General features: G+C 42.9%; 1 protein-coding gene across 1 annotated transcript in view; it reads right to left on the reverse strand.

Annotated features, from left to right (window-relative positions):
• The window catches only part of AGPS (alkylglycerone phosphate synthase), a 287,284-nt gene that overhangs the window by 39,944 nt on the left and 219,635 nt on the right, over positions 1 to 27,705 (reverse strand). The window contains exons 15-17 of the mRNA XM_040357672.1: positions 23,947 to 24,016; positions 12,599 to 12,660; positions 7,851 to 7,940 (exon numbers count right to left, since the gene is read on the reverse strand). Of these exons, the coding sequence (XP_040213606.1) occupies positions 7,851 to 7,940; positions 12,599 to 12,660; positions 23,947 to 24,016 (222 nt within the window). The remainder of the gene's footprint in view (positions 1 to 7,850; positions 7,941 to 12,598; positions 12,661 to 23,946; positions 24,017 to 27,705) is intronic.

Consider the following 27,705-nt stretch of genomic DNA (forward strand, 5'->3'; position numbering starts at 1 on the left):
TTTGAGCAGCAAAAAGCAGGAAGGGGTAGGAAAGACACATAGTTTTATACAAAAGATACAATTTGTGTCTGGATTTTGTTTATCTGACCAATTAAAGTCAGTTTATTGCAACCCAAGTCTTCTTCATCAAAGTGGATATCGCTGGTCAGTCATTTAATCTGTCACCATGGTAAGGTGAAAGAACAGAGAAAATCAAGTATTTAAAATCTCTACTTAAAGCGGAGGTTCACCCTAAAAATCAACTTTCTACCATGGCATCGAGCATACTAGCATCAGCTAAAGTATGCCTTTATTTTATTTTTTTGTGCTGTACTCATAGTTTAATCCTTTACTTTCGTTTCTGACTCCCGCGGGGAGTAGGCGTTCCTATGCAGAGGGGAACATGATTGACGGCCGGCTATGGAGCGTCACGCTTCCCGAAAATAGCCGGAGTAGGACTCGGCTCTTCACGGCGCTATACGGCGCCTGCGCACAGACTAGGAGCTGACTGCGCAGGCGCCGTGAAGAGCCAAGTCCTATTTCGGCAATTTTCGGGAAGCGTGACGCGCCATAGCCGGCCTTCAATCATGTTCCCCTTTGCATAGGAACGCCTACTCCCTGCGGGAGTCTGAATGGATTAAACGGAGTACAGCGATAAAAATTAAAATAAAGGCATACTGTTGCTAACGCTAGTATGCTGGATGGCATGGTAGAGAATTTTTTTTTTTTTTTAGGGTGAACCCCCGCTTTAAAATGTTTTAATTTCCATAAATTATTTTTATTCACTTGAATGTGCCTTTTAACCACTTAAGCCCCGGACCAATATGCAGCCTAAAGACCCAAGGTGTTTTTACAGTTCGGGACTGCGTCGCTTTAACAGACAATTGCGCGGTCGTGCGACGTGGCTCCCAAACAAAATTGGCGTCCTTTTTTCCCCACAAATAGAGCTTTCTTTTGGTGGTATTTGATCACATCTGCGGTTTTTAGTTTTTGCGCTATAAACAAAAATAGAGCGACAATTTTGAAAAAAAAAAGCAATATTTTTTACTTTTTGCTGTAATAAATATCCCCCAAAAACATATATAAAAACATTTTTTTTCCTCAGTTTAGGCCGATACGTATTCTTCTACCTATTTTTAGTAAAAAAAATCGCAATAAGCGTTTATCGATTGGTTTGCGCAAACTTTATAGTGTTTACAAAATAGGGGATAGTTTTATTGCATTTTTATTAATTTTTTTTTTTTTACTACTAATGGCGGCGATCAGCAATTTTTTTCGTGAATGCGACATTATGGCGGACACTTCGGACAATTTTGACAAATTTTTGGGACCATTGTCATTTTCACAGCAAAAAATGCATTTAAATTGCATTCTTTATTGTGAAAATGACAGTTGCAGTTTGGGAGTTAACCACAGGTGGCGCTGTAGGAGTTAAGGTGCACCTAGTATGTGTTTACAACTGTTTGGGGGTGTGGCTGTAGGAATGACGTCATCGATCGTGTCTTCCCTATAAAGGGAATGACGCGATCGATGCGCCGCCATAGTGAAGGACGGGGAAGCCGTGTTTACACACGGCTCTCCCCGTTCTTCAGCTCCGGGGAGCGATCGCGACGGAGCGGCTATAAACAAATAGCTGCGCCGTGGTCCCGGATCGCTCCCCGAGCGGACCCGACCTCCGCATGTAGCGGGGGGGGGGTCCCGATCGGACCCCCCACCCGCTAATAGGCGAGGACGTACGCGTACGCCCATGTGCCTGTACGTGCCATATTGTGGACGTATATGTACATGCGGGGGTCGGGAACTGGTTAACTTGAGGACCTCCTTCCTGAAGAGTCAATTCTCTAGCACAGCCCCCTCCCTCATTGCACATGATAGTCCTCTCCTCATCTGGTATTGTCCAATTCCTGTCTGTGCTGGCTTAGCTCGCCCCATCCCATCACCTCCCTAAATAACCTTTTATGTATCAACCCTGGCAGGTTGGGGGAGGAGTGAAGTGAAATACTTCAGTGTGTCACTTGATTGACAGCTCTGAGTGTGATGGAAGCGGTTGACTTCACACCGAAAATGGCGGCATTTAGCAGCAACCTCAGGACTTTTTGATGTCTATACAATAGATGTTTTTACAGATAAATAACATACATAATATGCAGATATTAAAGGAAATTTGTTGTAAAAAAAGGAATACACTTACTTAAAAACACGATAAGATGGCGTGTAAAAATTAAGCCGGCCGGCTACAATACAAAAGCTCCTGCCCTGCGAATGTGGCGACGTCAGCACGTACCCCCTCAGACACGTTCAGTCAACAAAGACATTTTCAATAAGGTCCCTTATTGAAAATGTCTGACTAAATGCTTCTAAAGGTGGTACGTGCCGACGTCGCCACGTTCGCAGAACGGGAGCTTTTGTATTGTAGCCGGCCGGCTTAATTTTTACACGCTATCTTATCGTGTTTTTAAGTAAGTGTATTCCTTTTTTTACAATAAATTTATCAATTAGTTCTTTATTTCTTCTTGGGCACTTTCTATATCTACGAGCCGTACGAAGGTGGAGGTTATAGCAGTGAGAGTCTGCATATATCATCAGCCTGCAGTGGTCTCATACCCATTAATGCATACAAGTTTTTTGATCTGTCAATTCCCCATTTGCCAAAGGATCCATCTATAGTGGAGGAGTTGGTACTGGTGTACTAACCAAAGACCTGGGCTGGGTTTAGCCAACTGCTAGATTGGCTTGCTTTTTGGTAAGCATTCAATTTATCTGGTACTTAGGACCCAGGAAGTCTTTGTGTTTTCCCAAATAGTCTTTTTCTTGAACTTAATCATTTAGCATTTCTTTGGACTTTAAGTGCATTTTTTTTCTTTTATAGAATGCAGATATAATCTTATAAGAAGAGGGCAGTTTAAAATATCAAATATTAAATCTGTTGACTGGATCTCTTTAAAGCGGAGCTCCACCCATAATTTCATCTTTGTATAAATCAGTTCCTTTCTGCTTGCTTAACATTTGGGCGAAAAAATTATTTTTCCTTACTGAATCTGTCTTGTTGCTAGGATGTTCCATTCTAATCTGCCATTTTTGGGGCACAGTGATGTACGCCATATCCTCCTCCTCATCGTTTCCAGGAGTCCATGGGTATCGCAACAGGATTCGTTACTATAACAATGGGACTGGCCCTTCCTAAGTCGCCGCCCATTGTGATGGCAACCAGACACAATGTCTGCACTACGCCCTGTCTAGATTGTGCATGCGCGAGATCGGGAGGTGCATGCTGGGTAGCCAGCAGCACCTTATCCCGGAAGTGAGTCCTAGTGGGCTTCACATGCCCACAATCAAGATGGAAGCGCTCAGGCAGACGAAAACTAAGGTAAGTAAATTCTAAAAAAGATTTACTCTAACCGTGATTGCATTAGAGAGATGATTTACTGTATATGATTTATAGAAGCAAAGGAAATGCCGAAAAATAAATAAAAATAAATATGTGGGTGGAACTCGGCTTTAAGAAGAATATTGTTAGAATTTTATGACTGATCTCTTCCTGGAATAAGCTGGAGATTTGGGGGTTCTATGCAGCATGCATAGATAATTAGTAGCTTAAATGTCTTTGCACATATAATTTTAATACATTGATAGACTGTCATCTAATGCCTATATCTAGCTTTAAAAAAAAAAAAAAAGAAGGTTAAAATCTGTCAGCGATAGAGAAACAAAATGTAACCACAGGATATTATCCACCGTCACCTCCAAGGTGCATAGTACAATGTCAGCTATGATGAGCTTCAGCAGAGGAAAGACAACTTCATAAAATCTCAACTAGAATGGAAAAACAGAAGAAACATGACTGCGGATTTTCCACACAATGCGGTTTAATTTAATGTACTATGAAAGTACATAGAGCGTAATATATGGAGTTCAGAGCTAAAAATAACTTGTGCTTATTTGGACATGAACACCAAGATCTGCAGTGTAAATTTATCCTGTGTGCTTTATTCATTTCTAGCCAAAAATATCCTGAGAAAATACATAAAATGTCTATGATGGGGCTGCCATAAATGCAGTAAAACAGTGATGACCATAGATTTGCATGATGAGCATAACATTATTGTAATAGCTATTTTATATCATTTTTGAAGATGAAGTCACCTGCTGGAGGCTAAGGAAACTGAGGTGTGATGGGCCCATAAATGGTTTTAGAAGGTTGCATAATGGTGAATGTTACAAAGAGGAGATCTATTGTTCAGCAGATTACTGCAAAAGGTTTGCAAGATTACCAAAAGAAATTGCCATAGACTGACACATGGAGCACTTTCACTTTTTTGACAGATCTGCACAATTAGGAAAAAAGTGCATGAGGCGGGCCTATGTCATAACCCAGTGCAGGACAGGGACTGGGTAGTAATACCCAGCCCACACAACTCTCCCAAGAAAAGTGCATGTGTTTGACTGGCTATGTATTCATGTGTAGTCTGGATTATTACAGGTACTTATATAGCGCCGTCAATTTACGCAGCGCTTTACACATATATATTGCACGTTCACATCAGTCCCTGCCCCCAAGGAACTCACATTCATACACATACTGGGGACAATTTAGACAGGAGACAATTAACTTACCAGCATGTCTTTGGAGTGTGGGAAGAAACCGGAGTAAACTCACGGTAAGTAGAGTCATAGTTGGGATGCGAACCGATGACCCTAGTGTAGGCGGAAGTGAAAACTACTTATCCACCGTCTTGCCCCAATCTACTTAAAGTAAATCCAGGAGCAGAAGCAGGCATTTAGTTGTATGTCTTTGTATAGATAAATACATTTTTTGGGGGAAAACAAGACTGTGCGGGATCATCCATATATAGACTTAGGCAGGGCATACACACCCCCCCCCCCCTATTTAATTTAACCACTGGATTAAAAAAATATATATTTAAACTGGGAGATCCCTGCATCCTTACAAGCAATGTGGATGCAGGTATCTCCCCCGCCACACCATTGACTCCCCCTTGTCAGAAAACACAGATTAGCACTGCAGCCATTGGCTCCAAGTGCTGATCGAACATTGGCTTTCTAGCAAGAACATTCAACAGAAGCTGGCCATTAGGCTTCTGTTGAACAGATAGGAATATGCACATGCCAAAAGTCAGCCAGGACCTGCTGAACCAACTGAATTTCAATACGCGGCATGTCAAGCTTAAAGCGGGGGTTCCGCGGTCCGTTTTTTTTTTTCATGCTAATTTAAGTGTTTTAATGTAGGCAAGCTTGTAAAACTCACATGTTTAAGCTTCCTACTCCTCCGCGGTCTCATTCGGCAGCAAAGAATAATTTATAAAACTTCCTGGTGGCATTTTCCATTTTGCTTGTGGGCAGCGTGAAGCCCACAAGCAAATACTTCCTGGAATTCGTCTCCTGGAAAGCATGACACTGTGCTCCCAGGAGACATTGCGAACTAGTCCCAACAAACACAGGGGCGCTGAGAATTGGAAGAGACACGCCCACTCCCGCAGGAGGGATACCTGGAAGTGTCTGCAATTAACTACAGATGCAAGGTATTTATTTATATGCTTGAAAAAATTAGGGTTAGCGAAATGTCGATGTACTTTATAAGCTGTTCTGGATAAGCTCGAGTTCAGATTTAGGGTGAACCTCCGATTTAAATAATGGAGCTAGCCATCAAACTGAGGGAGATTCACTAAAATTGGTGCATACAGAATCTGGTGCAGCTGTGCATAGTAACCAATCAGCTTCTAACGTCAGCTTGTTCAAATAAGCTTTGAACAAATAAGCCCTCGTTCACATTGGAGTGATTTGGTCATCACATGACAAGTCAGAGTCTATTGTCGGCAATGGTATTGTTCCAATCGGTGCGATGCTGACTTTGTGGCGCCGCTTCAATATAGACTCAGTGCTATTACAGTCTAGTCGGCACCTGATTGCCCCGTCTTCTAGGGGAAAGGGAATAGCCACTCCAGGTGGGAACCCAGATGAATATCCTCCGTTGCAGACAACTCAGGTGCAGGCAATGGACTTAGCAAAGCAGGAACAAAGATTGTCTCTGGACAGCCGCACTCTGAACAAATTGTAGCCTTTTATTAAAAGAAGGACAGCACTACAAGTCACAGCAAAATAAAATAAAACCTGACTGCTGACGCGTTTCACACTGAAACTAGTGCTTAGTCATAGCTATGACTAAGCACTAGTTTCAGTGGAAAATGCATCAGCAGTCAGGTTTTATTTTATTTTGCTGTGGCTTGTAGTGCTGTCCTTTTAATAAAAGGCTACAATTTGTTCAGAGTGCGGCTGTCCAGAGACAATCTTTGTTCCTGCTTTGCCCCGTCTTCTAGGAGTGTCAGAATTACAAGACTGGCTGAACACATGTACAAATTATTTCATTTGTACTTTGAAATGAGTTGGACTTCCTTGTTAAACAGCTTATTTTCTACTAGCATCTAATTCAAATTACATTTATAATGTCATACAAAAAGCTTCCAAGATGCATGAGTAAGGATGGGTATGCACAGGTCGAAAATGGTCAGTTTGGCCGGAACCAGCTGACTTTTGGCTGTGTGCACAGTTGTCGGTTCTGCAGTAGCTGGTCCTAGCTTCTGTCGAACGATCATGCTGGAAAACCAGCATCTGACTGGCATCCGATAAGCACTGCCAGTCAATGGTTGCATGCGCTGATCGGTGTGTTTTGGCGGGAAAGGCAGGCCCCCTGTCCAAACACGAAGGCACAGCAGAAGATCGTTGCACCAACAGCACTTGTTAGTACAGCGATCTGTTTTTTCCCCCCATTCAATCAAGCGGTTTGTGTGTACCCCACATAAAACAATCAGCCTACATCATCTTTTCCTTGCGTGTGGCCAGCCTACGGGGCTAAACGTTTACTTAAAGAGTCTAACAAACCATTTTCCCCGATAGCAGTGCAGAAGCAAGATTTACATCTGTCCATGCTGCTGGAGGAACCCACGACGAAAGATAATCAACCCAAGCCGGACCATAAACATGTAATGACAAACCAGAGAATATGTTTGACATTTTTGTGTGAAAGAATTTGGTTTACAATTCAAGCTTTGTTTTTGTTAGCACTGCCGCGTGAAGATATATGCCCTGCAATTATCTCAACTGGAGAGAATAGATAATAGAGACACATTTGCAACGCACCACCAAGAAAGTTTTAAGGGCATTTCCTCAGATGTTGAGGCTTTTAAGAGATCTGTTATTCATCTTTTTACCACATCCCTCAATTATTTTCTTAAGTTCTAAATATAATCTACAATTCTGTTTACAGCTTTGGAAGTTTTTAACAACCCAAACTGCTAACAATTTAATCTAGCTCAATCGAGTAAAAAATAACACGTCAAAGAGAGATAAAAATGTTACTCGGCTTGTATAAAACAAAAAATAAAACTCCCAACAGTTCTTTGAGTGGATCTTTCCAATTTTAAACTCATAAAGTGCTGGTCGTAGGAATTAACAACCACATGATAATAGTTTATTTCTATTATGTTCGTCAAGTGGTCTTTATTTCGTTTTGAAATTTCCATCTTGAAACCTTGATGCGATTACTATTCAGTATCAATCGCAATCAATGTGCTGACTTTAACAAAGGTTAAGCACTCCAATCAATCAATCTTACTTCTAGCCTGGCTGGTGTTATAAAACCTTTAGATGACTAACCAACAGGAGCTATGATGCTTCCTCTAGTGGTATAGTATTAAGATGTCCTTTGCTCATAAAACTTTGCAGCGAAGGCATAAAAACTGTATGGTAATGCTGTTTCATGTGCAAGAACTACACAATTATAGATCCATGATGCATAACAAACTTTCAACTGGAATAGTGTAGTGGATGTTCTGACAAGGCAACAGATGACGTACCTGCACGTTGATAGTGGTGGAAATTGAACGCCTCTTTCTTTGCATTCTCGAACAATTCTCTCTTTGACGTTTCGACAAAGATCTAGCACCCTGCAATATAAAAAAATATAATATTCATAACTATGTAGAGCAAGACATTCCAATGCTTTTTGGTCCTTAACCACTGGGCACGTAAACCCCCTTAATAACCAGACCAATTTTCAGCTTTCGGTGCTCTCACAATTTGAATGACAATTACTCAGTCATACAACACTGTACCCAAATGAAATTTCCGTCCTTTTTTTCACACACATAGAGCTTTCTTTTGGTGGTATTTAATCACCGTTGGATTTTTTATTTTTTGCGCTATAAGAGAAAAAAGACTGAAAATTCTGTAAAAAAAAATAATTTTTCTTTGTTTCGGTTATAAAATTTGGCAAATTTAGTATTTTTTCTTCATTCTTTTGCATAAATGTGAAAGATGAAGTTACGCCGAGTAAATAGATACCCAACATGTCACCCTTCAAAATTGCACACGCTCGTGGAATGGCGCCAAACTTCGCTACTTAAAAATCCCCATAGACGACGTTGCAGGGTATTGTGGGGTATTGCGGAGTATTGTGGGATATTGCAGAGTATTGTGGGGTATTGGGGCATTGCAGAGTATTGTGGGATATTGCAGAGTATTGTGGGGTATTGGGGCATTGCAGAGTATTTTGGGGTATTGCAGAGTATGGGGGTATTGCAGAGTATGGGGGCATTGCAGAGTATGGGGGCATTGCAGAGTATGGGGGCATTGCAGAGTATTGCACAGGGAGGGATGGATGGCTGGATCTGTGACTGAATGTGTCACAGATCCAGCCCGCAGCAGCAGCAGCAGCAGCAGCTGCTGCTGCTTCCGCTCTCTCCCCTCTCCTCTCTCACACTGTACCGTTCGGTACAGAGAGGAGAGGGAGGAACCGGCGTCATCACATGACGCCGGTTTGTTTACTAGTGATCGCTCCGTCATTGGACGGAGCGATCACGTGGTAAACCGCCGCTATCAGCGGCGATTTACCGTGAGACACACCGTGAGACTCCCGTGTGCGCGCCGCCCCACAGGGCGCGCGATTCTGGGAGGACGTACATTGACGCCCTCCCAGAGTTAAGCAACCGCCTTGTAGACGTATTTCGTCTATAGGGCCGTTGTTAAGTGGTTAAAGCGGTAGTTCCCCCTCAAAAAATGTTTTACCCTTAGATTGATGCTCATTTTGTCTAGGGGAATCGGCTAGTTGTTTTAAAATCGAAGCTGTACTTACCGTTGTAGAGAGCGATCTTCTCCGCCGCTTCCGGGTATGGTCTTCGGGTATGGGCGTTCCACGATTTTCCGAAAGTAGCCGAACGTCGGTGCGCAGGCGCCGTATAGAGCCGCACCGACGTTCGGCTTCTTTCGGCTACTCGTGGCGCGATGTATGCGACCGACGGAAGCCTGTCAATCAAACAGGAATGCCCAGTCTCGAAGACCATACCCGGAAGCGGCGGAGAAGATCGCTCTCTAAAACGGTAAGTACGGCTTCGATTTAAAAAAACTACCCGATTCCCCTTGACAAAATGAGCATCAATCTAAGGTTAAAAAAAAAATTCAGGGTGAACTCCCGCTTCAATACATCTCGTTGTCAGCACTAAGAACCGTTATCTCCACCTCAGTCACTATTCAGTTTCAAGCTTTTATTATGATTATTATACAGGATTTATATAGTGCTAACAGCTTGAGCAGTGCTTTACAGAGTGAGGGCAGACAGTACAGTTACAATACAATTAATTACAGGAGAAATCAGAGGGCCATACTAATTTCTTATTACATTTCAAATGTACACCTCTGAGAATTTTTAATTTCTGATTGTAGCGGGGAAATGATGCAAGTTCTTTGCACACTTTTTATACAGAAGACCAAGTAAATGTGTTGTCAAAAAACAGGCAATGATATTTGACTGATTTGTGCATTGAATTTCTTAAATCTGAATGCACATTTGCAAACATACTAAAACTGCAGAAAAGTGACAGAAAAAGCTTATATTGCAAAAAATATTTGTAGATGTGTTTGCAGGAGCTTTAGACTTACAAATACAATTAGAGGCTGTATTAAAAAGGAATGCTTGGATATGGATTCAAGCCCAATTCCAGCCATTTTGCCTCATTTCTCCCTGTGATGCCTGCACAAGAAATGGGAGGTGCAGTTGTCACAGGGTCAGGAAGGCACAGACAGTGATGAAAACACTGAAGTTTTAACCCTTCCCCATTCTAATGAACACATTTGTATCTGTCCCTATTGGGATATTTAGAACTTTTGGTTGGCTTAAAGCCAAGATTAAACGGGAGAGGCAAAAACATATTGGAAGCTTGGATTACGAGCATAATCCGTTCCAGGAGAATGCTCGTAATCCAAACCACTTGCATATCAAAGTGAGTTTACCCATAGAAGTCAATGGAAACTAAAAGAATTTGTTCCCCATTGACTTCAATGGCATGCAATACCGTATGTGGCCAGAGGTGGGGGGCGCCGGAGAGCCTCAGAAATCATCAGGGACAGCTCGGCTGACCTCGGAAAGGCTTGGAAACACCCAGGAACTAATATTTTTGAGTGGCTCCGAACCATTCACCAGCGCGCCCCCGTGCCAGCTTGAATTCTGCTTGTTTTGAGAGACAACACTCGTAAACAGAGTCAGAAAAAATAAAAAAATAAAAGCTGCTCGTCTTTTTTAAAATGCTCGTTAACCGCGTTACTCGTAAACCAAGGTTTCACTGTATATGCATTGGTAACCAGTCCAACCGAAGATCCCGACAATTTTAATACTTCTCTGATTTTTTTTTTTTTTTTTTTAACATTCAAAGCCTACGTATGAGGCCCTTAAAGTGTTTGTAAAGTTAACAAAAATGTTATACTAAGCTGCTCTGTGCACATTGGAGCCCTGATCTGCCATTTCTCAGGTTCCCCACAGACACTCCTGGCTTCTCCTCTTAACCACGTGTCAAACAAGGTGAAAGTCTACGACTTCCATGTGCTCCTTGCAAAGGCCAGTTATAGGTGGAGGCAGTGGCCATTTGTTTGTTATGTTGAAATATTAGTGAGGGAACATACTGGACACCTTTGCTGCCATGGTGCTATATGCTGGGTGTCCAGTGCACCACTGGGCCTTTAAGGAGGGGTGGGCTCCTACAGAAAATACTGGGGTGCCTTGATGGGGCTCTGAATCTTACACATGCATTTTCAACTGTGTGCAAACTAAAACGCCTGTTTTTAATGCATATGATTAGACAGGATAATTTGGTTGGTTAGCAGGCTGGTCGGTGAGTTGAGCTGGGAATTTCTTTGATTTTGTTTTGACAGTCTATGACAGCATGCATACTCTCACAGGCTGACAGCCCTGGGGGAGAAACATCAGTTGGGTAAGTTAGAAGACCTGCCACTACTGGCTTGACAAAGGGCAGGGATACCTAAACTGTTGCTCTTTGGCTTAAAAGCAGCACCGCTTACATGCTTTTGTCAGATGTATCAGCTGGTTCAAACACAGCTGTTGGATGCTAGGTCACTATAAGAGCATATCAAGACTGACCATAAAGCCAGAAATGTTTCCCAGGACCACACACCAATACAGTGAATCACAAAACGGCTTCAGTTAGGCTCCTCTAACATGTTTCACCCATGTTGGCCTCTATGATCACAGTCCTACACAGATGACACATGTTAGAGGGGCTTTCCTGATGGGTGGAGAGCCAGCTGAAGCCATTTTGTGAACATTTGTTTTACGATTCATATTAGTGTCCAGTCCTGGGAAACATTTCCTGCTATATGGTTGGACGTGACATGCTCGTATCAGAAACATTTGTTGCTATTTGGATGTCATCGTTCTGTAATCCACTTTTCATTTGTTTCTCCATTAGTGTTTTTTCCACCCCACTGGCTAGCTGTGCAAAGTAGTTCAGCTTGGCCATGCATACTATAGTACTGGTGGGCGAAGCACTGTGAACTTTAGTTGTCCTGCTCTTCAATAGACACAAAGTGTAGACAGTTAAGCCAGTATTGTTATTTATGTTTCTGCATAAACTCCACTCTCATGGAATGTCAAATATTAAGACAGTAATTGATCATTTATTTCTGCACACTTCCTATTACTGTCCATCTGTTAAAAAGCGAATGCCATGCAGAAATGGAAAAACACATTTTTTTTGTAAATGTAGCTAGTGTAAGTATCCTAAATTGGCTTGGTATCGGCCTCTTGTTATCTTCTATACCAGGGGTCTCCAAACTAAGGCCGTACAGTTGTTCAGGAACTACAATTCCCATCATGGTTAATCGTGTCTGTAAATGTCAGTTTCGCAATGCCTCATGGGACCTGTAGTTCCGCAACAGCTGGAGGGCCGTAGTTTGGAAATCCAAGTTCTATAGAGTAGAGTACTGCACTGCAGGAGAAAGGTTGGGTAGTAGCAGCCAATTAGGTTTGCAGCATGCACATGTGCTTACAAGGAACATGCTGACAAAAGGAGATGGCAGAGTGATAGAGATGAGCTCCTCAGTGTGCCGATATGGGCAGGAAGGTGGCCTAGCTGCAATAGAGAGGTTACTAACCTGGTTTTGCTGTCTACAGCTCAGAAATTGCCAAAAAAATAAATAGATTGACTGGTAAAACAGTTCCTATATATCCATTTTAAACATGTACTAATCTATTTGCCTGTGATTCAGAATAAAGGAAGTCTTGAGTTGAGCTTAATCAGTGTACATGGAGTCTTACCTGTCCCACGGAACAGAAGTTTCAAAAGACTCTCCTATCAAAAAATAATCCATGCCAAGATCCTACAAAAACACAAATAACAAAGTCTTATGGAAGTGTCAGTGATATGAAAGATGTTATTAATTACTTCACTTTTATGACAACACCGATATTTATATCTACAGTACATACAGGTTTAGTCAAGATAAATACTTGGTTTAAATTCACTATCGTCTCAATGGGAAAAATTTGGCCATACAGATCACATGATCTGCAAAAAAAACCTTGAGCTGGAAAGTAGGAGACCTCAAAAAACATTATATGACAAATGGAAGAACATGTGCGGAACAAAAGAAAGGTTCATCAACATTCAACTTGACAGAGAAAAAGATCTACATTTGTGCTTAATTTTGTCAAATTGAATCTTTGACAACCTTTCTTGGCCATGATTTGTCACAAATTGGTGTATAGGTGTTTAGAACCAAACTTATGTATTATGCAGGGCATTACAAAATTGGCTGCATGATGCATATATCATTTATAAGGGATATTAAATGTAAGCACTAGTTCTAACACATATAAAGTACAATGAAAACCAGATCAAGAGTTATATAGAAATCCTTATCAATAGACAATCATGTGCATCACACAATACAGTCTATAACAACTTTAAAAACGTTGCTTTTGCTTTCAAAATCCACCTTAATCGCTCACCACTTTAACGTGATTGTGCTCCTCAAATTAGACAGGCACTCGCCATCTTTAGTACCTCTCCATTACAGATAGGCAACTCAACTTCACATGCATCTCCTCTGATTGTTTGCCTCCTTCCTACTGCAATAAGGTCACAGCGACCTGGCAATCCACAACTTTTTACCTCGCTTATCAGTCTGGATATGGCATCTTAATTTTAGCCATTAGATATGCAAGAAAAAACATATAGCTATATTCCGAAAGGGCGTCCTAACTTTGCGGCGGCGTAGCGTGTTTACGATACGCCGCCGTAAGTTAGCGAGGCAAGTACATGATTCACAAAGTACTTGCCTGCTAAGTTACGGCGGCGTAGCCTAAAGTGAGCGAGCGTAAGGGCGCCCAATTCAAAATAGGCTGAGGGGGCGTGTTTTATGTTAATGGGGCTAGACCTGACGTGATTGACGTATTTTACGAACGGCGCATGCGCCGTCCGCCTAAATATCCCAGTGTGTATTGCGGCAAAGTACGCCGCACGGTCCTATTGATTTCGACGTGGACGTAAATGACGTAGACGTAAAACCCTATTCACGGACGACTTACGCAAACGACGTAAAATTTTCAAATTTCGACGCGGGAACGGCGGCCATACTTAACATTACTATTCCAGCTATTTGATGGATTAACTTTAGGCCTGATAATGCGTTACATAAACTGTGTATCTGTACTGCGTCGGCCGGGCGTACGTTCGTGAATGGGCGTATCTACTCATTTACATATTCTACGCTGACCGCAATGGAAGCGCCACCTAGCGGTCAGCCTAAAGATTACACTTTAGGATACGACAGTGTAAGACACTTACGCCGCTCGTATCGGAGCCTAGTTTAAGCCTATCTGGTTACCAGAATACGCTTAAATTAGCGCCGATGCAAATTCAGACTTAGGCTGGCGTATCTACTGATACACCAGCCTAAGTCTCTCTGAATCTAGCTAATAGTGTAATCTGTTTTTTAAAATTATAAATATAAAAATAATAAGCACCTACACTAATGTACTCATTATATCTCACCACCAACAGATACCAGCTGATGTGTTTCATCAAAAACACTTTTTCAAAGATATTAAAAAAGTTAGTGTTAATGACAAAGAGCGTTGAGGTGCTTAATTTTCCAGGATAGAGAGTTTGTCCCTTTTTCCACCTTACTAATGGGGATGGTTTTTACAGTTTCCTTTTTGGAAGCCTGTAATCTGCATCTCAACCCTCTTTGTAAGCCGACTGCCTAGTTAAGAGTGGGTGCAGAAGGGGTTGCTTTGCCCTGGTACCCTACTGTACAATAGGAGGTTTCTTCTAGTTTTAGGTTTGTAAATGCATCTTATATAATTGAATTGATTAAAAGTAATTTTATCTGCACTGGCGCTCATCATCAGTTATATGGTCTATAGCAGTATTTCTCAACCTTTTTTCAGTTAAGGCACCCTTTAAAATTATGGACAGTCTCAAGGCTCCTCATTCTAAAATGAAAAAAAAAAGTCCAACAACATTACATATTGCAACTACATTCCACAGGTAGGACACCCAATATTAGGAGGTGATTCATTCTTCCAAAGCAAATACACTTTTGCACACTGTTACCGACTAGTCCTAATGTTTCTCAATTTCTCTCCATCAGTCAGCTAATGTGACCCCAGTGCTGAGGGAGAGAGGCACAGAAGGGTCAAACAAAGATGCTGTAGAGGCAACAGACATCCTCCTTTTTAACTGATGATGTCATTGGTTTTTAGGATGCCAGGGTCTAGAAAGTCGTAATGGTGCATAATGAAAAACAATGGCTTTGGGCAACTAAAAGGCAGGCTTGATCCAGCTGCTGGCTTATGTACAATTTTTGAACAATTTTTAGGCATTTTCACCCCTGAAGAAACCTCAAGGCATGCTGGGTAAAAAAGGCTGGCCTATAGATCAAAACAGAACTTGCAAGAATAAAAACAGTTTCTCCCTGGTTACCTATGAAGATTTCACCAATGTTTATGACAAAACGAATCAGATGGATATATTTCCATTGATTGTGAGATATAAAAGTGTATTATAGTGCTGTGAACACTTATTAAATGTGAGTGCAACAGCTTATTTTGTATTTATCATTTTAAATAAAACATTTTAAAACGGATTACATCTCTTTTTTTTGTATTTTTCACTGGTAACATACAAGACCATATCCAAACAGATAAGAGGGATACAAAGTTGTGAACTGACAGATCACCAATACCTTTCTGTAATGGGAAATAATGAAACAAAGTGGATCCTGCATGATAAACACAAACCGCAGGACATGCATATAAAACGGAGTTACTTTTTTGTAATGGAGAGGTATGAAAGATGGTGAGCGCCTGTCTAATTTGAGGAGCACAATCCCATTTAAAGTGGTGAGTGGGAAGACAAAGTAGATTTTGGAGTGAATAAGGGGTCCTAAGAGGGGCTGCATGACCTACTTTTGGTGCAGTGTGATTTCAACCTATTCAAAATGAATGGGCTAAAATCACACTGCACAGAACTGCATGTAAATGGGCCCTAAAAGTTCACAGCGTTAAGATATACTATTCTGTGATAGACATTATTTGTAATATTGGCTGTGGTAAATTAATAAATTTGGAGTACTGCAGATGTTTAGAAGTATTAATTTGCAGTTGAAGTTGACCAGTAAAATGTAGCAGGAGCTCTATAAATGTGGGATATTAATTGGGTAAATTATAGTAAGAATTTATAGCACTTAAGTAAGTTTTAAAGATATATTCAGGAAATTCTGGCAATTTGCATAAAAGATAATTTCTAAGTTACAACTAAACTAGCCTCTCATTTAAACTATTAATAATGAGCTATAGACTAGACTTTTCCAGGTCAGTCATGCTACGCAAGTACTATTGTAAATCTGATCAAAAAGGACCCAGCAGCTCTATATACAGAAACATTTGCATATAAAGACCAGTATTATAAAGAGTTATCGGTGTGCTACTAAAGCGGTTACTAAAAAGCTGCAGCTGTGCTAATGTTAGAAAGTTATCTAACTTTACCTCAAATCCTTTTAGTTTGGAATAAAAGGGGGAAAAAAAAAAAACACATTCTGTCAGCTTTCAATCTCCAAAAAGGTCTATTGCAACAACACGGTACCCTTAGTCCATTGAAGCTCCAGATTTTCTATTCCATCTGTGACTCCATTGGAATAGATTTCCCCTCGCTTCCTATCCCTGTGACACCCACATAAGAAATTGAGGAGCAGTTGTCATGGACAGCAATAAAAACACCAATAGAATTTATTCCAGAAAGGGTATTCTATCTAAATGGAATCTGCCCGAACCTCCTACTGTCGGACATGGGGGGGGGGGGGGGGTATCTGATCAAATCTGGGCTGCTTGGTTAGAGGCTAAAAACCCAAACGCTCTGATACTTTGCTAATGAGCTTGCACTGTATTCGATTAGTAATGTTTACCTATGTATGCCTCCTACAGTTTCTGGTGATGGAGTAGAAATCCATAATAAACTTGGCTCTACCACTGTATAAGCTTAGGTATGTGTGTCGGAAGTGCTCCAAAAAATCTGATAAAATCTGGACTGCTTAGGTAGAGGCTAGAGACCCAATGTTCTGATAATTTGCCAACAAGCTTTCACTGCATATTATTACTAAGGTTTACCCATGTATGCCGACATTGTGGGCTGGAGTCTAGGTTCATATATGTGCCTTTGATCTATTGTATTGGATGTTAGGTTTATTGGTTTCTAAACTCCTAAGTTTGGTATAGCGTAATCTCCCTCCTCCCTCTACTGTGACCGTTGTAAGCTCTACCATTATGTACTGTGGAATGACCGGTTATCAATGCATATGTGCATGCATATTATGTTGTATACCAGCAAATTATGTTCCGTGACTGTTCACTGACATTGTTTTCTGTTTGTCTACTAAAAATGAAGTTAAAAAAAAAAGGGATTTTTAATACAGCTTACCTGTAAAATCCTTTTCTTGGAGTACATCACGGGACACAGAGCAGCATATTCATTACTATGTGGGTTATATGGAGTACCTTCAGGTGTTGACACTGGCAATCTCAAACAGGAAATGCCCCTCCCTATATAACCCCCTCCCATAGGAGGAGTACCTCAGTTTTGTAGCAAGCAGTATGCCTCCCAAAATGGTCCCCAAAAAGAGGGGTGGGAGCTCTGTGTCCCGTGATGTACTCCAAGAAAAGGATTTTACAGGTAAGCTGTATTAAAAATCCCTTTTTCTTTATCGTACATCACGGGACACAGAGCAGCATATTCATTACTATGTGGGATGTCCCAAAGCAATGCTCACAATGAGGGGAGGGAGAACATCTCCAAGACAAAAGGATTTAATTTAGAGAAATACTCAAATCATAATAAATCCAACTTAGTTGAGAAAAATAATCTTAAATTTTAAATTTAACTCAAAAAAGAGGAGCCCCCGGAATCCGAGGGTCTCAAACTGCAGCCTGCAGCACTGCCTGCCCAAAGGCTGTATCAGTATTCCTTCTTACGTCCAACTGGTAGAATTTTGTAAACGTGTGGACAGAAGACCAGGTTGCCGCCTTGCAAACTTGAGCCATAGAGATCTGGTGATGCGCTGCCCAGGAGGCGCCCATGGCCCTAGTAGAATGAGCCTTTAATGATACTGGAGGAGGCAACCCTTTCAAGCCGTAGGCCTGAGTGATTAATTGCTTAATCCACCTAGAAATGGTGGACTTTGCAGCTGCCTGCCCCTTCTTGGGCCCATCCGGTAATATGAACAGCACATCTGTTTTCCGGATCTTCTTTGTAGCTTTAAGATAGGCCTTCATGGCCCTGACGATATCCAAGGTATGCAGCAACCCTTCCTTTCTGGAAGTAGGTTTAGGGAAGAAGGATGGTAATACCAAATCCTGGTTCAAATGAAAACTGGATATAACCTTCGGTAGGAAGGAAGGATGAGGGCGGAGAACGACCCTGTCCTTGTGAAAAATAAGATATGGTTCCTTACAGGATAAGGCCGCCAGTTCCGATACTCTTCTTGCGGAAACTATGGCGACCAAAAATACTAACTTCCTTGTCAGTAAAACCAAAGGAATTTCAGCCAACGGCTCAAACGGTTGTTTCTGTAAACTTGACAGAACAAGGTTTAAATCCCACGGGCAAAGCGGGGATTTAACTGGAGGTTTAATACGTAAGACCCCTTGAAGGAAGGTCTTAACCAGCGAGTGGGTGGCCAGCGGCCGCTGAAACCACACTGACAGAGCAGAAATCTGTCCTTTGATTGTGCTTAATGCCAATCCTTTATCCACTCCTAGCTGGAGAAAACTTAAAACTCTATCAATGGTGAATTTGCGAGAAAGCCATCGCTTGGACTCACACCAGCCTACATAGGCCTTCCAGACCCTGTAATAAATCACCCTAGAGACCGGTTTCCTGGCTCTGATTAGGGTAGAGATTACTTTCTGAGACAGACCTCTACCCCTGAGAATCAGGGATTCAGCTTCCAGGCCGTCAAATTTAGATGCCGTAAGGCAGGGTGGAGGATCGGACCTTGCGATAGCAGGTCTGGCCGTAGAGGAAGAGTCCAAGGGTCTCCCACTACCATCCTTAAGATTAGTGAGTACCATGCCCTTCTGGGCCATGCTGGAGCTACCAGGATGACTGGTATGTGCTCCACCCGGATCCTGCGCAGCAGGCGGGGTAGTAACTGGAGCGGGGGAAACGCATAAAGAAGTTTGAACTGATGCCAAGGGCAAACCAGAGCATCGGTTCCGCAGGCCATCGGATCCCTTGAGCGGGACATGAACCTGTCTAGCTTCTTGTTGAGTCTCGATGCCATGATATCCACGTCCGGCACTCCCCATTTTTGGCAGAGTGCTTGAAAGGTTTGTGGATGCAGAGACCATTCCCCCGGCAATAGAGTCTGGCGGCTTAAGAAGTCCGCCTGAAAGTTGTCCACTCCGGGAATGAATATTGCCGATATGCAGGGCACATGAGCCTCTGCCCCTAGGAGAATCAAGCTCACTTCTCTCTGAGCGGCCTGACTCCTGGTTCCCCCTTGGTGATTTATGTATGCCACTGCCGTGGCATTGTCTGATTGAACTCTCACCGGGAACCCCTGCAATTTCGACGTCCAAGCCCTGAGGGCTAGTCGAACCGCTCTGAGCTCCAAGATGTTGATGGGTAAAAGCTTCTCTGGCCTTGCCCAAATACCTTGGCGAGTGGAACCATCCACAATCGCTCCCCAGCCCGTCAGGCTGGGGTCTGTGGTCACTATCTTCCAAGCCACTGGGTTGAAAGACTTTCCCTTCAGTAGATTCTGAGGGTCTAACCACCAACACAGACTTTGCCGGACTCTTGATGAGAGTGGCAACGGGATATCCAAGGCCTGTGGCCTTCTGCTCCATGCTGACAGGATGGCTGCCTGCAGGATGCGAGTGTGGCTCTGGGCGTATGGCACCGCCTCGAATGTAGCCCCCATCTTGCCTAGTAGTCTCATACATAGGCGAATAGTCGGTTCCTTCTTGCTTAGAACCAGTAGGATTAATTCCTTGATGGCTTTGACCTTCCTCAGAGGTAGGAACACCCTTTGTTGTTCTGTGTCTAATCTCATGCCGAGATATTCCAACTGCCTTGTGGGCTGGAATGCTGACTTTTCTCGATTTAGGACCCAGCCGAACCTCTCGAGGTATTGGACCGTGAGGGCCACTGCTCGCTCCAAGCCGGGAGACGAGTGGTCTATGACTAGGAGGTCGTCCAGGTATGCTAGGATCGTGACCCCTTGGATCCTTAGCTTGGCTAGGATTGGAGCTAGAACCTTCGTGAACACCCGGGGGGCCGTAGCCTCCATTAGGTTGGAGTAGAAACCCAGCCCCTGTTCCAGGACTGGTACTTCTACTATTACTCCCTGGGAAAGTAGATGATCTAGAGCCGATCTTAACGCGGCTCCTTTCTCCAGATCGTTTGGAATCCTCGACTCCTGGAAATGAGGAGGAGGAAACCTTAGGAACTCTAGCTTTTAGCCTGTGGCCACGGAAGACCGTACCCACTCGTCGGGAATGCTGGCTTCCCAAATCTCCGAAAAGAGTCGCAGCCTTCCCCCCACCTTCGTGGGTGGGGGCGCCCCTTCATGAGGTAGACTTGGGGGCTGGTTTTGCTGGCTTGCGAAACCACTGCCTCTTGCCTCTAACAGCCTGTCCTTCTGATCTGCTGTTGAAGCCGAAGTTTGCTCTTGCAGGAGGCCGTCGATACTGCTTGGCATTAGAGGGCCCCTGCCCAGGGGAGGACTGTCGTTTAAACGCAGGCCCCTGAACCTTCTTCTTAGTTGGCAAGAGTGTACTCTTGCCGCTTGAAATGGTCTGAATGTATTTATCTAGGTCCTCTCCGAAGAGCCGTCCTCCATGGAAGGGGAACCCTACCAGGAGCTTCTTGCATGGGGGCTCAGCCTCCCAGCTTTTCAACCATAAGAGTCTTCTCATATGGATAAGGGATAACGATAAACGTGACGCTTGCTGGATGGAATCCTTGATTGCGTCTACCGTAAAACATATGGCCTTAGGGACATCCGAAAACTCTTCTGCCTGCTCGGCAGGAATAAGTTCAAGCATTTGCTTAAATTGATCTGATAAAGCTTGAGCGACTCCAATCGCAGCCACGGCTGGCTGTACTACTGCCCCTGCAGAAGTGAAGGAGTTCTTAAGTAGTGCTTCCAAGCGCTTATCAACTGGATCTTTGAAAACCTGTACGTTCTCTACAGGGCATGTTAACGATTTGTTAACACATGAGATGGCTGCGTCTACTGCAGGAGAAGCCCATCTCTTGGAAAACTTTTCTTCCATAGGATATAAGACAGAAAATTTCTTAGGTGGTAAGAACACCTTGTCTGGTTTGTTCCACTCTTGGAACAAGACTCCCTCCAATAGAGGATGGATCGGAAACACAGCACTGCTTTGAGGCGCCCTCAGTGAGCCCAAAGCTGAAATCGTCGATACCTGGAGATCTGGTACAGGCAGGTTGAATGCCTTATGGACCAAGTCCGTCAAGCCTTGAATCCACCAGCTCTCCCTCAGGGAGACTGCCCCAGACTCCTCTGTATCCGGATCTTCGATCCCTGAACCTACTTGGTCTTTGTCCAAGAGGTCGTCCAATTCCCCAGAGGAAAGGACCTCCTCTTCCGAGGGTCCGCGCACGGGTGACGGAGATCTATTCCGCTTACTACCCCGCATAGCTGCGGCTATCATTTCTCCCATGCTTCTCCGCATCTCATTTAAAGAGGTGAGCAACACCTCCTCCGTGACCATCTTAGGGTTGGGTTGACTCGCGTCAGCTCCAGCCCCAGATCCCGATGGCCCAAAGGCTCCCTGTGGGGAAAGCAGCGGCATAGCTCTGTCCGAGACCTCAGACTCTGTGGGGGAATCCCCACCTTTTGTACCCTCTGGCTTGTTCTTTGATGCCATGGTACAATACCGAGGCACACCTGCTACTTATTGGTACCTGGGACTTATAAATAGTTAAATGCCCAAACACCTGTTTGGGGAATAAAAAATGTTTCCTCTACCCCAGATGACACTTTTTTTTTTTTTTTTTTTTCAATCTAGGCAAGAAAAAACATTCTATCCCCCTGAGTAGTATTGCCAAAGAAAAGACTATGAGATGGAAAAGAAAAAACAGCCTATTCCTAGGCTAAACCACAATCTTCTGAAGACTGTAGTATTCTTTCTGGCCACTGTGTGTCCTCAGCGCCCCGTGCTTCACTCCAGTCCTTCCTCCCTCAAGCCAAAGTATTGAATGAGCTGTGGCACTAAGGAAGGGCCGCCCCTTCCTTAAACCACTGACCCGCCCTTCCCCCTCAGCTAAAACGGCGCCAAATGCGCCTATAACACGTGCATGCGCACCGCGCGCGCGCCCGCCGACGGGGGGGGGGGGTTGGGAGGAAGGGCCTCTCTGTTCCTGCAGCCGCAGGCCTGGAACACACGAGGAGGTCAGCGTTTTTTGCCTGCCTTGCAGGCATGAGGAAGAGGACTGGATAGAGCATCGCCTGGAGGCTTGCAGGTAAGCATAGCTCTCTGACACAACACATACATTTGTACACAAAAGGCCCCACTCACAGCTTTTCCAACACTACCAGGGAGGTCACTTTTTATGGGGAATGATAACATATAGAGCCATCCTATCTTCATGATATGTGACTGGTTTGCCAGATGCAATGCATAACCTTAGGCATGTCCCCTGTGACCTCCCAGAAAAAACTTGCTAAGAGCCAAGTTCCGCAAGTTTTTCCCCTTACTTACCTGCTCCATGCCGCAGGACTTTGCCAAGCAAGAGGCCCAATCTTCCCCCATCTCCGTGGGGATGTCTAGACCTTCAGGCCCTGGGAACCTTCTTCTTCCATGAAGGATCCACTGTCCTGGACCCATACAGCACCCTGGCAAACAGAAAACATTAGGCGCCCAAAGGTTTTCTAAGTTCTGGGCCCAGGGTCCAGCTCTCTTAAAAAGAAAGCATTATGGGCTATACCCCAAGGGTTTGGGGTCCGGTTACTGACCACTTTAGCGCTCAGGCTTTTTTGGACAGAACCGGTAGCTCACCTAATCCCAAGGATGCGGAGGCAAGCTAAACCATGACTAACACCTAAGACACTGGCGTAAAAACTGAGGTACTCCTCCTATGGGAGGGGGTTATATAGGGAGGGGCATTTCCTGTTTGAGATTGCCAGTGTCAACACCTGAAGGTACTCCATATAACCCACATAGTAATGAATATGCTGCTCTGTGTCCCGTGATGTACGATAAAGAAAAGATGAATAAATAATATTGTTAAAAAGGGGGGGGGGGGGGAAAGCCACCAGACTTTCTAACCCTTAACCACGCTACAATTAAAAAAAAAAAAAAAATGGTCTGTGTCCCTATTAGAGACATTTCTTATTGATTCCGGTTCTGACAAGTCTTGGTTGAAGTTGGCTTTAATCCAATGTATATGTAATTTACTGCATTCACAATCACGCATTAAGCGCGTCGGGACCCTTCGGGGTATAACTGCGCTATATTAAGATACCTCTCAAGTCAAATTGCGCTATGCGAGTCAGTAGGACTGTATTTCCTGAAGAAATAGTTAACACTCTTAAATAGCCGTTAACAGGACTTTCGGAAAATTTTATTTTCATTGACAAGAACAGAAAAAACTCCTACAAGGTAAACCGCCAGTTGTGTTTCATACAGAGTAACTACTTGGTAGTGGGATTTTTCCAGGCCTTGAGCAGCACATATTACATTTATAAATGGTTTTGTGATATCACTTTCATGCATAGAGCACTGAGGCCTTCCTGAATGCATGGTATTCCAAACCACTTGAATGGAGGCTGCCCACTTTATTGTTGACTGAATAAGTAGCAAATAACACACTGCCTGTTCCATTGATCGCTTTCATATCTAAACCCAGCAACATCTGCACCCCCTGGACTAATAAGCCTTTATGTGAATTCTATGGGAAGGGGGAGAGAACTTGCACAGAAAATGACAGCATGTTCTCGAAGAGAATAGCAAAGATGTGCAACACATTTTAAAAAGCCTCTCTTATAAAGCGCTCAATATTCTCTGGGGTCAGAATATGTCAATATCCACATTGATAAGCAGACAAAGAGAAGAGGAAAAGAAGGGTGACCTACCCGAAGGTAAGCAATGACAAATGTCAGCATGTAACCTCTCTGGCCATTATCTTCGCCTGCTGCTAGGCCGCTGCAATTGTAAAGATGGTCAATGATTAACTGGGTATTTATGCACAATCGTTACATGCTGCTCTATAGTAGTTCAATGGAATAAAAACACACAAACACATTTACAAAGCTTAATACAATGACGTCTGGCTGGAAAAAATTTATGCTATTAATACAATGTAACAATTTAATTACAATTCCAAGTGCAGTGCTTTTAATCGCAATTGTGGATAATTTGTCTTGTTTCTGGCTTAGATAAATTATTCAGACCTGCCAACGTTTTGCACAATTATACAGCTAGGAAGAGGAACATAAGTCTGATGCATCTTTTTTACATTAAAGTCTATGTTTCTTGGCAGTAGTGGCATGGCTTCAGGCTAAACCAAAATAAAACATATTCTTTTAGAACTTATGCTAAAAACACACATAACCCTTAAATCTGGAATGCTGACTTGCACTGACAGAAGGTTATTCTTTCTATAAACAGACTTCTAAAGCGTCAAATGGAGCAAAGAGCAAAGTATGTGGTAACCAACAGCAACAACACTCACTTCTGTTGTCGGATATATTTTGGAATGTACAGTATGTGCAATTGAATTTTATTCATTCATCATAAAGCTAATTTCCCTTCCTTTGTTCAATTTATTTTAGGGCCCATTTTTAATATTGCGTTGCAGTAATATGCATACGTTGTTGTCATGTGGTGCTATTTATACAGAATGGCAGACCAACTCACCTTGTAAACAGAAACAAGCTGCAGCGCTGCTTTCCATGAATGTGCATTGTGGAGCACTGTCAAAAATGCTACATACACCTTTTGTGGTGTTTTTGATGCATTGGGAATATCATTTACAGGAGCATTCCTGTCAAATCCTACTACTCCTTCTCCTACCTCATGCTAAGCTAATTCTAACTACCGTGTAAAAGGAAAGAGGTCTATACTTACCTATTCAGAGGGCACTCCAGCCCGGTCACATGATCGACTCCCAGCGCCGGCTTCAATTTAGAGGAAGAACAGCCGATAATGAATGCCCTGTAGTAAGCCTATGAGTGATGTCATTGTTCAGGCTATGCAGCCGCTATCAGCAGTCTATCCTCTTTACTGATGCCACCTGCTGAAGGGATCATGTGACTGGACAGAAGAGTCCTCAGGATAGGGAAGTATAAATATCTTTCCTTACAGGGTAGTTAGAATAGGCTTAGAATGGGGGTGGGATCAGGTTTAAGTATAGTTAGGCTTTGAGTGGAATTCTACTTTAGTTTGTTTTAATGCAATGTGCGCTAATGCATTAAACCTATTGCAAAGATTTATATGGACCCCAATGGGGAACCATGCTTAAACTTATACTTAAAGTTATTGTAAAGTCTTGTTTTGTTTTCCCTATAAAAATAACAAACATGTTATACTTGCCTGCTTTGTTGCAGTGGATCCTCCTCTTCTCTGCTCCCGGTCCCTACTTCCTGTTCAGTGCCCCCACAGCAAGCAGCTTGCTATGAGGGCACCCAACCAGAGTCACAACTTCCTGCATCCATTCAAACACAGAGCCACGACCTGGACCCGCTGCCTCTCTCTCTCCTGATCAGCTAGCTGACTTTGATTGACAGCAGCGGGAGCCAATAGCGCCGCTGCTGTGTCTCCATCAGGAGGGAGAATTTCAGACAGTTGAGACACTTGTTGACATCGCTGGACAGAGAGGGACCTCAGGTAAATGTTAGGGGGGTTGCTGCACACAGAAGGCTTTTTATCTTAATGCATAGAATGCATTAAGATAAAAAACCTTACTTTACAATCCCTTTTAAGCATTGTGCCAAAATTCCGAGTTCTGCTTATCCTTCCAAATCCTTACCCCACCTGAAACACTACATTAAAAAAAATTAAACATTTGGAAAAAAATGTGAAAATCGTACTTTACACCTCGAATTTCAAGAACCTAAGGGAACGTTACTAGCTTTCCAAGAAGATCCTGGGAAAGCGGAGGGCTCAAAGAGGGGGCTCATCTTCAAAGGCTCAGGCGAAGACTCATCAACACAGTATAGGAATGTGATTTTGGATCCTCAGCTTTCTCAAGATCTTGTTGGAAGGTCAGTGGCATTCCCCTCTCCTAGGTTATAAGGCAAGTATATTTTTCACTCTTTTAATATGTGATTTTTTTTGAATGTTTCATTACACATTTTTACATAAATGGTCCAAAAGGACAAGCTTATGCAACATTTTGATGCAAGGTCCACTTTAAAGAAAACAAGAAAACATTCTCCATAAGTGCTGCCATGTATGTAAATTAGAAATCTTCCAAATAATTACATTCAAACACACCCATTTAGAAGAACAACAGCATTAACTGTAGGAATCAGGAGTCTACTCTGGGTTCCAGCATTGTGCCTGTCTGCTGCAGCTCTTCTTTCCTCTTCCTGGTCTCACTAGAGGCTCCGACACCAGCGGGAGCCATTAACACCTGCTGCCATCAGGCAAAACCAGTGAGGAGAGAGTGGTGGGCGGGGCCAAGCCATAGCTTGCTATTAGGCAGAGTAAGCAATTTCAGTACAGGAAAGGAGCATTAACATCTGAGCAAGACTAAAATTCAGCTTTAATATACAACAAACATTGAGAGGCAATTTATTCACATTTACACATTTGTATAACCATTAAATGCACTTTAGATTGTGGCTAAACACCATTTGGATGTAAACTGGCCATTTATCATCACAGAGTGAATTTTCAGAAAAGTAACATCCCTTTCTGGGTAAAATGCTCAGTTTATGGGGATTCCATTCCACCATGACCTGTGTGAGTCCATTGCTCCTAAGATTGTTATAGCCAAGCACTCCCGATTCAGGAAATTAAAGCAATGCTTTCATGATCAGTAGAAGCTCTCCTTTATGTGTGTTCTCAGTAAACGATTATGATGCCAACGGTAGGGTAAAGACACAAAACGTCTCCTGGCAACACATTATTCTGGGTATCCAATTTTGCAGATCAGCTAATCTGCATGACAGCAGTAACCTGGCTTTTGGTTTTGTAAGACAAGCAACATTTTTAAATCAATTTTGACTTGATATACAAGCGATGTCTTGATATAAAAATGGTGTCATGTCACAACCGAGTATAAAAGAGAAGAGAGGCGCCTCTAAGTGTAGCAATATGGTTACATTTAATGAAGGTACAACATTTAGTAACTCACATGGTTGATTAAAACAGGCACATATAAGTATGCACAATAACAAAAAATCAGCGCTCAATGGAAAAAAGGCATAAAACTTTATAGTCTAATAAAATTACATTGGTATTACATATAATAAAATATAGTGCACAATGATTATAATAATTGTAGAAAATTTGTGTAAAAACACAATAGTTGTGGTATAATTAATAATCCAATAAAGAACCCACAACAATGCAACTGAGGAGTCTGTGATGGAAAAGGTTAATATCAGATGCCGAGTCACCAAAATAGCCCTGCTGCACCTTCAGCGCAGTAACCGCCGAAAAACAGATGGAGAAAAAAAAACTTGCGCAGTATGATGGCTCAAAAGTACCTGCTGTGATGGACAGCCTTCATGCTCAACAAGATGTGATGAGAGCGTAGTATGAGGGTCCCAAAGATAGGAACGATGGAAAACACAGCAACTAGCAGGCAATACCTGCACCGAGAGCCGATGGACGTAGCCGCACTACGGCGGGGGTATCCGTGACACACGTGCGACGATGCTAGA

Source organism: Rana temporaria, chromosome 6, assembly GCF_905171775.1.
Source record: "Rana temporaria chromosome 6, aRanTem1.1, whole genome shotgun sequence".
Classification (NCBI taxonomy): domain Eukaryota; kingdom Metazoa; phylum Chordata; class Amphibia; order Anura; family Ranidae; genus Rana; species Rana temporaria.